Here is a 13347-nt window from a genome sequence, read left to right on the forward strand (position 1 = left end):
GGGAAGCCGAGGCGGTGTATGGGTACGCAGAACAATGAAAGAATCTACTTCAAATCTTTTTTTTTTGTTTTCGCCTGATTTGCCGAGCAATCAATCATAACTTGATGAGTTCTGATGTGAAGCATCTTTCCCAAACACAATTTCTAAAATAAAAAAAAATTCTTATGGTGTTGCTAGGCCTGCATTTTTTGGACTTAGAATTGTCGAATTTAAAAATGTCAATATTAAAGAAAAACGGACAAATTTCAATCGTAAGAATATCTATAACCTACGTATTATGAACTTTAAGTTTTTGAACAGGCAGTTCTAAATAAGTTTTCAACACCTCAAAACTCTTCGGGTTTGACGCTTGTGTGCCATATTTGCTGACTTTTTTAAGGTTCTGATATGTTCACGTGCGTGGTTGACGTACCGTCTGGTAGCGTGGCAAACACTTCCGGTCGCGTATGGATCGGAACATCGGTCAAATATTCCTGTAAACAGTATCAACTATACATTGGTGGTGACGAAATCCGAAACTGCGAAAAGTCTTCGCTGAAATTATCTGGCACACCGATAATTTGCCGAGGTAAAGTTCTGCTTAGTGTTTTGCATTTACTACTTGTATTCATTCAATTATTAGCTATATATGATTTTTAATTGTTTAATTTGTTAATCAATTGCAAAATATTCATTCCAGACTTTATCACAGAACAAATTACTTACGTTATTGAATAGATAAAACTAAACCGATTGATACATCGTTTCGTTTCAGAAATGCCTGAACGATGTCCACCGGGATGGGTAATGATTGGACAACACTGTGTTATTGCGGATTTTACACCACAAACCTGGCTCGAAGCGGATAAAACTTGTGCCGATGAAGGCGCTTTCTTAGTCAAAATAAACGACGATAAACAAAATGAAGATTTGGCTCAATACATATCTGACTTGAAGAACAAAAAGAACACCAAATTCGTGGTAAATGGTTTTTGGATTGGGGCACATGGTCAAGGTACGGTAGTTCCTACTAAGTACTTAAATTGATATTTTCAAAGAAGTTCCGTATTTACTTAGAAGAAACCGCTTCAAATCATTACAGTTGTTTCATCGACCAGCGAACTGGTTTACGCTGATGGTAGCGCGTTAGGTTTTACGAAGTGGTCAAAACCTCCTAGTGCTGGAACTGCAAACAAAGCCGTAGTTATTGATTATGATGGAAATTGGAGTCAGGAAAAACGAAGCCATGGAAATGGTGCCATATGCCAACTCCCAATAAGTAAATGCTGCTCGCCGAGTGAACCATTAAGAACACTCGTTTTTCTCAATCTTTCTTGGTCATTTCTTGGTTTTATCTATAACAAAATGAATGATAATATTGATTGAGGTATACAGTGATAAGATAATGTTCTTTGTCGTGTTTAAGGTTGTCCAGGAGGATTTTCTAGTCGTAGAAATACGTGTTACAAGATATTTACAACCGCGAAAAATTGGATGGAATCAGAAAAAACATGCGTCAAATACGGAGGACATCTACTCACAATTGTAGATTCGGAACAAAATGAATTCTACAAAACTATTGCGTGAGTTACTTGAAAGTGGCTTGTTGAAATATTCATCTTCATTAAATTAACAGTTTATGAAATTCTATTTCAGACAAAATTATGGCAACAGTGTTTGGATCGGTTTCAACGATATCGAGAAAGAAGGTGATTTCGTTTGGAGTAGCAATACCGACGTAGTTTATACAAACTGGGGAAAATATTGGGGCAGTTACGCCCAACCGTGGACCAGGGGCAAACTAGCCGGTGACTGCGTTGTGCTTAGCAAAGAAGGCAAGATGAAGTATACTTGGGATGATATTTCGTGCGAAATGAAACGAGCATTCATCTGTGAAATTCCACACCCTATTCAAGGTCATCCTTAGTGTTTCTTATTCTCTGGAGTCTTTATAATATTGACGGAAGTATATAATGAATCGCATAGATATTTTATGTTTTTATGTGAATGTATTTTCATAGAAGCTGCCCCGTCTGGCTGTACCAGCCCACCACTTCATTATAATGTCATTCAACAGTCCCAACAGAAACGTGACTACGGAATTGACGAGTCAGTTGAAGTTAAATGCGCTCACGGTGGAACGCTCGTGGGCGACGTGAAAATAATTTGCTACGGCAAAAATATCTGGTCCAGTCTCTCGCAAAGTTGTACCTTCGATGAAAAAGGTAGCAAAATACTGATAGCGTTTTAAGATTTAGATCGATATTTTTAAATTTCCAAACATTAAATTTTCAAATTTGTTTCCGTTAGAGAAAAGGAGGAAAGATTGTGTGTTGCCGACGGATCCGAATTTTTCGAAATTCAACGGCACCAATTCGATTACCAGCGACGGATACATATGTCAACGTTGGGATTCTCAGAAGCCGCATTCGCACAGTCAAACCGATAAAGATTTCCCGTTAGACGGTTCAGCAACTGCGGCTAATAATTTCTGTCGTCCAGTTGGTGGCGAATCTAAACCTTGGTGTTATACCACTAATCCAAATATAGAAAAACAGACTTGTGACATTCCAGTTTGTGGTATGTAAAATGATGTGATAAAATGGATTCGTTGTCACAGTTTAATTGATCTACTATAGGGTCCAAGTTACACCACGTTTTGACATGTTACAGAATATTTATACTTGGAGATGTATTTGTGCTCTAAAGTCATTTACTCAATTATATGTTGATCAAGTTGGTTCCCGGCATATTGAATGAAGTTTGTGAATTGAAAATTGAAACATTTTCCCTTTGTTACAGATATTCCGACGTGTCGTGTACCGGACATCAGTAACGTGGAGATAGCCGGTGGGAAAACCATCGTACTAGCCGGTGAAGAGGTACAAATGGTGTGCAAAGATGGCTACTTCCCTGAAGAAAATACTGGCGATAAATTGACGTGTACTGAAAACCGCGCGTTTACAGGAGAACACAGAGTCTGTCGAGGTATTTTTTTTTCTAACTGTTAAATCTTAACCAGTTTATACGCTATCTTAGCATAGAACTCATGATTGTAGATGCAGTACTTAGTTCGTAGTTTCGATGAAGCTCTGTAGCATTTTCCCAATTTTTTAAATGTTTGTTGTCATTCTAATGGCATGGACACGTATCCCCAAATTTCGTCTGATATGCTAGACTTTTTTCACAAGGAGGTCAAGAACATTAGTTTCAATAAACGGCGCATTATATTCTTTTCCTTAGCTAGTTAATATATTTACCTTTTCGTAAATCAAAACAAAAAGTTTTCACATTCAGGATCATCAGCATTTTCCTGCCCTATCGACATTCCTCGTGGTAGCAAAACAAACGTTACTGGGTCCGTGTGGGTCAAAGATTCGGTAGAATATTCGTGTAAACAATACAAAATGTATAAAGGCGGTGATAAACGTAGAAAATGCGGAAAACCTCCGACGCTTTCAGGAAAGCCAATTATTTGCGAAGGTACGAAAAATCTTTATGAATATTTTAGCCAAAATGTATTCCAGAGTTTATTCAAGGACAAATTGCTGACGTTATTGAATTATTAAAGTTAATTTACCGATTGGTGCATCTTTTTGTTTCAGAAATGCCTGAACGATGTCCTCCGGGATGGGCAGTGATTGGACAACACTGTGTTATTGTGGATTTTACACCACAAACCTGGCTCGAAGCGGATAAAACTTGTGCCGATGAAGGCGCTTTCTTAGTCAAAATAAACGACGATAAACAAAATGAAGATTTGGCTCAATACATATCTGACTTGAAGAACAAAATGAAGAACCAATTAGTGATAAACGGTTTTTGGATTGGGGCACATGGTCAAGGTACGGTAGTTCCTCCTGAGTACCTAAATGGATAATTTCCAAGAATTGATTTAAAGTCCCGTATTTACTTAGAAGAAACCCCTTCAAATCATTACAGTTTTTTCATCGACCAGCGAACTGGTTTACGCTGATGGTAGCGCGTTAGGTTTTACGAAGTGGTCAAAACCTCCTAGTGCTGGAACTGCAAACAAAGCCGTAGTTATCGATTATGATGGAAATTGGAGTCAGGAAAAACGAAGCAAAGGAAATGGTGCCATATGCCAACTACCAATAAGTAAATGCTGCTCGCCGAGTGAACCATTAAGAAAACTCGTTTTTCTCAATCTTTCTTGGTCATTTCTTGGTTTTATCTATAACAAAATGAATGATAATATTGATAGAGGTATACAGTGATAAGATAATGTTCTTTGTCGTGTTTAAGGTTGTCCAGGAGGATTTTCTAGTCGTAGAAATACGTGTTACAAGATATTTACAACCGCGAAAAATTGGATGGAATCAGAAAATACATGCGTCAAATACGGAGGACATCTACTCACAATTGTAGATTCGGAACAAAATGAATTCTACAAAACTATTGCGTGAGTTACTTGAAAGTGGCTTGTTGAAATATTCATCTTCATTAAATTAACAGTTTATGAAATTCTATTTCAGACAAAATTACGGCAACAGTGTTTGGATCGGTTTCAACGATATCGAGAAAGAAGGTGATTTCGTTTGGAGTAGCAATAACGACGTAGTTTATACAAACTGGGGAAAATATTGGGGCCGTTACGCCCAACCGTGGACCAGGGGCACACTAGCCGGTGACTGCGTTGTGCTTAGCAAAGAAGGCAAGATGAAGTATACTTGGGATGATATTTCGTGCGAAATGAAACGAGCATTCATCTGTGAAATTCCACACCCTATTCAAGGTCATCCTTAGTGTTTCTTATTCTCTGGAGTCTTTATAATATTGACGGAAGTATATAATGAATCGCATAGATATTTTATGTTTTTATGTGAATGTATTTTCATAGAAGCTGCCCCGTCTGGCTGTACCAGCCCACCACTTCATTATAATGTCATTCAACAGTCCCAACAGAAACGTGACTACGGAATTGACGAGTCAGTTGAAGTTAAATGCGCTCACGGTGGAACGCTCGTGGGCGACGTGAAAATAATTTGCTACGGCAAAAATATCTGGTCCAGTCTCTCGCAAAGTTGTACCTTCGATGAAAAAGGTAGCAAAATACTGATAGCGTTTTAATATGTAGATCGATATTCTTCGTTTCCAAATAATAAATTTTCAATTTGTTACCCTTAGAGAAAAGAAGGAAAGATTGTGTGTTGCCGACGGATCCGGATTTTTCGAAATTCAACGGCACCAATTCGATTACCAGCGACGGATACATATGTCAACGTTGGGATTCTCAGAAGCCGCATTCACACAGTCAAACCGATAAAGATTTCCCGTTAGACGGTTCAGCAACTGCGGCTAATAATTTCTGTCGTCCAGTTGGTGGCGAATATAAACCTTGGTGTTATACCACTAATCCAAATATAGAAAAACAGACTTGTGATATTCCAGTTTGTGGTATGTAAAATGATGTGATAAAATGGATTCGTTGTCACAGTTTAATTGATCTACTATAGGGTCCAAGTTACACCACGTTTTGACATGTTACAGAATATTTATACTTGGAGATGTATTTGTGCTCTAAAGTCATTTACTCAATTATATGTTGATCAAGTTGGTTCTCGGCATATTGAATGAAGTTTGTGAATTGAAAATTGAAACATTTTCCCTTTGTTACAGATATTCCGACCTGCCGTGTCCCGGACATCAGTAACGTGGAGATAGCCGGTGGGAAAACCATCGTACTAGCCGGTGAAGAGGTACAAATGGTGTGCAAAGATGGCTACTTCCCTGAAGAAAATACTGGCGATAAATTGACGTGTACTGAAAACCGCGTGTTTACAGGAGAACACAGAGTCTGTCGAGGTATTTTTTTCTAAATATAAAATCTTAACCAATTCTTGCAATGTTGTAGATGTACAACTTAGTTCATAATTTCGATGAAGCTCTGAAGTATTTTCCCAATTATATTGATGTTTTATGTCATTCTAATGGCATGAACACGTTTCTTCAAATGTCGTCTGATGTGGTGGATGTTTTTCATCAGTAGGAGCATTTTTATCTATAAACGAAGCACTAGGTATGCGAACCTTAGCTACTTAATGCATTTACCATTTCGTAAATCAAAAAGTTTTCATATTCAGGATCATCAGCGTTTTCCTGCACTATCGACATTCCTCGTGGTAGTAAAACGAACGTTACTGGCTCCGTGTGGGTCGAGGATTCGGTAGAATATTCGTGTAAACAATATCAAATGTATAAAGGCGGTGATAAACGTAGAAAATGCGAAAAACCTCCGACGCTATCAGGAAAGCCAATTATTTGTGAAGGTACGGAAAAGTAGATACCCATACAATCTAGATAACGAATTACTTTACTGATACATTGTTCTAAATTCCAATTATTCAATTTTTTGTACTAAGACATGGCGAATCGATGCCCAGCAGGCTGGGTAGTCATAGGAGACTATTGTATGACAGCAGACATTACCAAACATGATTGGGTCGACGCTGAGGAACTTTGCGCGCAGAAAGGTGGCTTCCTTGCTAAAATCACCGATGGTCAAATGAATAGTAACCTGAAAGCTTACATTAAGAATCAAGTTTCTGCTAGTTCTGTAAATGGATTTTGGATCGGAGCTCATGGGGAAGGTTAGGATTAATATCACTAACATGGGGACAGTTTCGACCATATTGGCTAGTAGAAACTTTCAATCGTCGAATTATTTTTCATTCTCTAGTTCAGTCCCTGACAACTAGTATACTAGTCTTCATGGATTCATCCCCGATAACTTATGCTAACTGGCTCCAAGCTCCAACCGGGGGATTAGCTAACAAAGCGGTTGTCATAGATAAACAAGGCAAATGGATCCTGACAAAAAGAACTTCTGAAACATTCGGAGCGATTTGTCAGCTTCCTATCAGTAAGTGGTCTAGTAGAATTGAACCTTTACACGTCTTTTACATTATTCGATGATGCGTCTTCGTACTTTCAAGATTGCCCGGATGGTTTCACTGCTCGCGGTCGAATGTGCCACAAGGTTTTCACGGAGAAGAAGAATTGGAATGCCGCCGAAACAGTTTGCAGTTCATACGGCGGTCATCTCATCACAATTCTCGATACAAAAACAAATGAATTCTACAAAAGTATCGCGTAAGTCGACTGTTACGTCATTACAGCCTTGATTTCATAGCTTTTTGCGATTATAAACACTTTAAAAAGTTATATTCGTTACAATTTCATAACACATTTCACGCATATCAATGTTAGTTACCGTGAAATACTCCACATTTATAAATTCTTACATATCATCTAATTCCAACATTGCGCTATTTCCTTACTCGTAGAAGAAAGCTCGACTCCTCGGTTTGGATCGGCCTCAACGATATAACGAAGGAAAGCATTTTCCGGTGGACAAGCGGAAAGACGTTCGAATTTTCGGATTGGGGCAAATATTGGAAGACTTACCAACAGCCGTGGGCTCGAGGTTCCCTGTCTGGTGACTGCGTCGTTCTGAGCAAAGAAGGTAAGATGAGGTACAGGTGGGACGATGTAAAATGTACAGAGGAGCGGTCTTTCATTTGTGAATTAGCACATCCGGTCGCTAAAGGTATGTCTATGTGAATAGTTCGGAAAAAATCGGAAAATTGAAAAAAAGAAATTTTTTACTATGATATTTCATATGATTTCGTTGTAGATTCTTCGCCGTCAATATGTCAGTATCCACCCTTGCATTATAACGCCATCTTACAAACGAAGAAACGCATTTTCGATGTCGGTGAAACGGTCCGGTTAGCTTGTAGAAACTACGGTACTGTAATGTGGGAGAAAAGTATCACGTGTTATGGCAACGACATATGGTCGAGTTTGTCTCATCGGTGTAATTATACGTTGGGTATGTTACCGAATACAATCTTCGCTATCCATCTTGTCAAAGTAGGAAACACTTTCCTCGTAGCTGAATATCTTTTATATCTGGGATTTAATGGTTTAGAACTCCGTACTTAGTTATTTGTAGAAATTCTCCAGAGAAACGCTCACATTACCGCGTGTGGTAGTTCTTGAACGCAGTGGGTTTTTGTTTAGGATGTAATACGTTTTCTTTTCCAAGAACAAAAGCTGAAAACATGTGTGCTGCCGACGGATCCGAATTTTTCGAAATTCAACGGCACCAATTCGATTACCAGCGACGGATACATATGTCAACGTTGGGATTCCCAGAAGCCGCATTCGCACAGTCAAACCGATAAAGATTTCCCGTTAGACGGTTCAGCAACTGCGGCTGATAATTTCTGTCGTCCAGTTGGTGGCGAATCTAAACCTTGGTGTTATACCACTAATCCTAATATAGAAAAACAGACTTGTGATATTCCAGTTTGTGGTAAGGTTTTTTTAATTAGTTTGTAGAGCTTTTAAATGAGATCAGACCTTTTGAGCTATTTAGTTTAGTTAGTTTATGTAGTTTAGTTTGTGTATATAGTATAGTTCTGGTTTCAGATCGTATGGGTTTCGATTTAGTAAAAACTAGTTCTATTTACTAATCGATTACGTATTAGAAATTACAAAAACTGAACATGTGTCAATAAGACATACCATGATTTCAGATATTCCGACCTGTCAGGTTCCATCAGCGGCTAACATTACAGTCGCTGAGAACGACGTGATTGTATTAGAAGGCGAAAAAATAACTGTTAGGTGCGATAAAGGATTCCATCCAGTTGATGACATCATGGAAACTGAATTAACATGTCTAGGAACTGGTAACTTCTTGGGAAAAATGATAAAGTGCTTGGGTATGTAACACGAAGAGATGGAGAGAAGAGATGAACTTCCTGCATCGATGTACCTGAAATTAAGGACAACGATTGTGAAATGTATTTCCTAGATAATGCTTATTTAAGCAGAGAATTTACATTACAGGGCCCGATATGTTCCAATGTAAGATCGACGTACTTCCTCATAGTCAGACATCGATGTCGGGCACCGTTTGGGTCGGAAAATCGGTAAATTACAAGTGTCATTCGTATTACTTGTACAAAGGAGGTGATCGAGTCAGAACGTGCCAGAAAGAATCGCTGAAATTGTCAGGAACGCCGCTCATATGTGAGGGTAAGTTATAGCAATGAATAGTAAAAGCAAAGTTATAAAAAAAATAAAAAATTTGATATACAAATGGATATGTTGTTTGTAGAGGATCCCGATCGGTGTCCGCCGGGATGGGCTTTGGTGGCTGAACGATGTATCATAATCATTTCTAACCCACAATCGTATGCAGCGGCTGATTTAGCGTGCGCGGGTAAAGGTAGTTTTTTGATGACGATTCCAAATTCAGAAATACAATCCGAAGTCGATTCATATCTTTCGACGCATACGAACCAAAATGCCATCGGTGGTTATTGGACTGGAGGACACGCTGAAGGTAATTTATAAGGTTATAACATCTCGGCCACTTCGTAAACCTGTTATTGAATTAGAATGACACCAACTGATGATGACAGTTAAACTCTAATGACTTGTGTTACTCTTTATTTGATGTGATGAATTTCGTGTCGATAGGAGGTAAATGGTCATGGGCAGACGATGTTGCTATCGCCTACACGAACTGGAAGGTAAAGCCAAGTGGACAGATCGCTAACAAGGCAATCGCGGTTGATAACACCGGAAAATGGATGGCAGTCTCTACGAATGCGAACAATATGGCTGCTATTTGTCAGTTGCCTGCTGTCGGTAGGTTCTGGAGAAGAGCAATTTGATGAATATTCGCCATTTTTGATACAATATAACGTTACACGAAAATCATGGAGGGATGGGAATAAGTGTCACATTTTGTCGCCGCAACGATTCGATAACATCAGAACAGTTATTGTGTCTGTATCGTATTTTGTTGAATAGATAAATGTAATAGAGACAATGTGAGATGATATGAGATACGTTACATTGTCGCATCATGTTACAGCCAAAACGCCCTTCGTAAAGCTCTTTTATGCGATTTGGCATAAACAATTTGAGGAAAAAGTTATTGAAAAAATTTGTAGGTAATGAGTCTAGACTTACAAAAGTACTTCCTCGGAAACGTGTTATATATTCATGTGCTCAATCTGTGAGCAAAATATAGACTAGTATCCTATTTGTTCCAGCATGTCCAGGTGGATTCACAGATTATGGTAGCGTATGTTACAAGCTGTTTACGGCGATGAAGGACTTCGCTCTCGCGGATGAGACTTGTCAGATGTATGGCGGCCATCTTGCTTCAATACCCGATTCGAAGACGAATGAATTATACAAAAACGTTGCGTAGGTTTTTTTCCACACCGGTATATACTGCAGATCTTCCGACTGAAAAAAGCGCATTTTATTCATTAGATTAGGTTAACATTGAAAATACGACAGTTCAATATGCAATCATTTCGTTTGTAGCAAAGATTCAGGTCAAAGCGTGTGGATCGGAGCCAACGATCGTGCGACAGAAGGAGATTTCGTCTGGACTAGTGGCAAAACTTTACAGTTTACTGACTGGGGTAAATACTGGAAAACGTACCAGCAACCGTGGACCAGTGGTTCGTTGTCTGGCGATTGCGTCGTACTCAGCAAAGAAGGCTGGATGAAATATGCGTGGGATGATATCTCGTGCGCGTCAAAGGAAGCTTTTATCTGTGAAATTCCTCGTCCGACTGAAGGTATGTGAAATGTTTTGTCTATTCTAACATGGTCCTGGCAACCAACTCGTTTCTGCAACTTTTTAAATATTCATAACCGAATACACCCGCACTGATCGTTATATCCATTTATTCTGAGTTTTGGTTTCAGGTTCTGAGGAAATCTGCGGGCGTCCTTCACTTCACTTCAATATCGTCTCAAATTCCGAGAAAACTGTTTTTGAGATAGGTGAAAGTGTGAAGTTTAGTTGTAAAACCGGAAATCTAGTCGGCGATCAGAGTCTCGTCTGTAATGGAGGGAATATTTGGTTGGGAATTCCTCCAACCTGCCATTAACGTCAGATATAGTCTGAATCTAGGATGGCTTATCGTAGTGTGGTAAAGGCGAGTTTAGTACTGACCTAGTGTAGCTACTTAATTCAATTCTATTTGTATCATCAAATATCAGCACAAATTAAAAACACACTACTTTGTACATTTTGTACAATAAAACTGCAATACATTGAAGGTGGAAGGGAAATGAGAACTATTGGCTCCACATTAGATCCTTGTATTAGGATGTACTTGACTAAGTATACACATTTGTGAACATATCCTCGAAGGAAAACACCTCTTAGCAGCCGCCATTATTTATTATCAGACACGTCATGGCGTATTATTCTTCGAGACGATATCAACATTTTTGTCTTTCATTGCTAATAGTACGGGTATAGAGATTGGCTTGTCAAAATAACCACTATTGGATATTCTAGATCTAGAACTGAAAGTAATACGATTTAAATGAAATTGTTATTATATAATATGAATATAGCGAGTATATAAAAGTTGTTGTTCAATCTCGTTTTTAATTTCTTTGATTTTCAATCTTTCTTTTTGGTGTTCAATCTGTTTCAGAGTGTGGTATTGCCATCATTTGTGATTGGCAACGATGTCTTCCATTAACATTTCGTTCATCTATGTGATGACCAACGCATGAAGTGGATGAGATTGAGAACTTTCCGTGATAAGACAACCGGATTTATTTGAAAATAAACGGTCCACACTCGAATCGAACTTGAGTTCAGCGCTTTCCCAGCGTCGTGCAGTCCAAACTATAGCATCGACAAGGCTCATATTTTCATCCACCCATTCCGTGTTCTCTTATTTATTAAATACGCCATGAGCGCACAATTTTCGCGAGTATTGTATTTTTACGGAACTTCTTCTAGGTTGCTTTTTAGTGAGGATATTAACAAGGAGAGGAAGAATGGTCTTTTGTCCAGTATGACTAACAACGAACCGGAGAGTGATTCCTTGTCGTAGTAATTAATTGGCATATCTTTGTGAATTGTAAACGGTTCAATGGACGTATCATCACGGGGTAATTATGCAACTAGTATATAAGCATGAGACACCGATAATGATGCAATTGCATCAATCGTATTGATATCACGCTTTCGAAGAGATGTTCGAAGAGATTTAACGAAATCTTGATCTCATTTGGCGTTATTGTTGCCAAACAAGAGAAGAAAAGTGGTAAAAAAGAAACGTTGATAAGCATTTTAGCAGGTTGCACTTGAGCTTACGTATTTGCGTGTTCTGAGATGAGATAATCTGATTTACTCGGCCAGCCTCGGGTATTCTTACGCGCGCAGTCTTTTTGTAGGCTAAAAGATTTGCTGTCACGAACAGACATATCGCCATTCTCCAAGGGTCCAACAATTATTTCGGATTGTTGAGGCAGTGTCTGAAGGTGCACCTGATTACCAGACGTGGTAAACGAATGCAGGTCATGTCACCGCTAACCTTTTGATATGCGTCACGACCAAGTGACCAGCTTACCGTTGGTCATACCGTTGGTCATACGTTATTTTGCTGTTTGTATGCAACCACCGTAAATCGAGATTTCTTATTTCTTGCTAATGGGTATTTTTTCACGTATAAGTTTGACTAAAATTCCAAAGATTAGGTAATCGAAAAATGCTTGAGTTCAATATCATACTGGCGCAGTTATCACTTATTTTTTTAGTGAGCTGGGCATTAAAAAATCATCAAGTTAACACGTTTGACGTTGAGCGAGGGTGTTTTTCTATGAGAGAAACCATCAGCAACTGATCTAATTTTGCGACACCAAACTAATTTTCAGGACAAAAAACACACACAACACACCTAGAGCCTTTCCAGCCTTGTCACTAAATCACACAATACTGTTTCCGACAAGGCAATACCATTTGAAGTTGTGTATACAAAAAAATCACTGGGATGGGAAATTAAGAGAATATCGTAACATGCGTACGCATATTCAATGGGGTTCGCTATACAAAAAGAGATAAATAAAATCCAATATTGGAAAGAGCTCCATGTTTTTCTTCACCCGGTTAAATATATAACAGTCATCGAAGAATCATTTCGTAGCGAGTAGTGCATAAAACTGATTGAAAACGTTTCGATTCGTGGCAGATCATAAAATCTAAAGCACTGCCACATTTCCAGAATGTAAAGTAAATAGTGATGAAATACCCCATAAACCGACCGGGGCCAGGATAAAATGGTTTTAGACTTGTAAGGAAGAGAGTATGGTGCGCATAAACTGATTAATGAGCTCGATAAAGATGTAGAAATCAATTCCATTAGGGTTTTACGCGATTTCGTCAAATAGTCTTCAATGCATGGAGCTGCACCCAAATGAACCAATTTCTTTGGATTATCTGAGACCATCATCCCTACTCAGTGACGATCTGTGTATATATGTACTAACTACCTTGCTTTTTTT

At 38.7% G+C, this 13347-nt stretch overlaps 1 protein-coding gene across 1 annotated transcript; it reads left to right on the forward strand.

The window, feature by feature from the left end:
• Window positions 1-509: 509 nt before the first annotated feature.
• LOC141898277 (lymphocyte antigen 75-like) lies at window positions 510-11402 on the forward strand. The gene is made up of 30 exons (XM_074784117.1): window positions 510-568; window positions 755-994; window positions 1082-1258; window positions 1406-1562; window positions 1636-1895; window positions 2001-2204; window positions 2290-2559; window positions 2782-2967; window positions 3277-3462; window positions 3585-3824; window positions 3922-4098; window positions 4246-4402; window positions 4476-4735; window positions 4841-5044; window positions 5128-5397; window positions 5620-5805; window positions 6084-6269; window positions 6363-6590; window positions 6680-6862; window positions 6936-7092; window positions 7287-7549; window positions 7637-7834; window positions 8051-8320; window positions 8544-8732; window positions 8860-9048; window positions 9131-9358; window positions 9496-9666; window positions 10077-10233; window positions 10357-10616; window positions 10747-11402. Exons 2-30 carry the CDS (start codon window positions 757-759, stop codon window positions 10929-10931), a joined length of 6036 nt encoding a protein of 2011 aa, XP_074640218.1. The 5' UTR covers window positions 510-568; window positions 755-756; the 3' UTR covers window positions 10932-11402.
• The last annotated feature ends 1945 nt before the right edge of the window (window positions 11403-13347 follow it).

The sequence above is a fragment of the Tubulanus polymorphus genome, chromosome 2 (assembly GCF_964204645.1).
Source record: "Tubulanus polymorphus chromosome 2, tnTubPoly1.2, whole genome shotgun sequence".
NCBI classification, from domain to species: domain Eukaryota; kingdom Metazoa; phylum Nemertea; class Palaeonemertea; order Tubulaniformes; family Tubulanidae; genus Tubulanus; species Tubulanus polymorphus.

Bases quoted from the DNA above. Each gene is read 5' to 3' on its own strand.
- LOC141898277 (XM_074784117.1), top strand. From the start codon at position 757: ATGCCTGAACGATGTCCACCGGGATGGGTAATGATTGGACAACACTGT. The intron at 1,259-1,405 runs GTAAATGCTGCT...GTCGTGTTTAAG, and splicing joins CATATGCCAACTCCCAATAA to GTTGTCCAGGAGGATTTTCT. The intron at 9,359-9,495 runs GTAATTTATAAG...TCGTGTCGATAG, and splicing joins GACTGGAGGACACGCTGAAG to GAGGTAAATGGTCATGGGCA.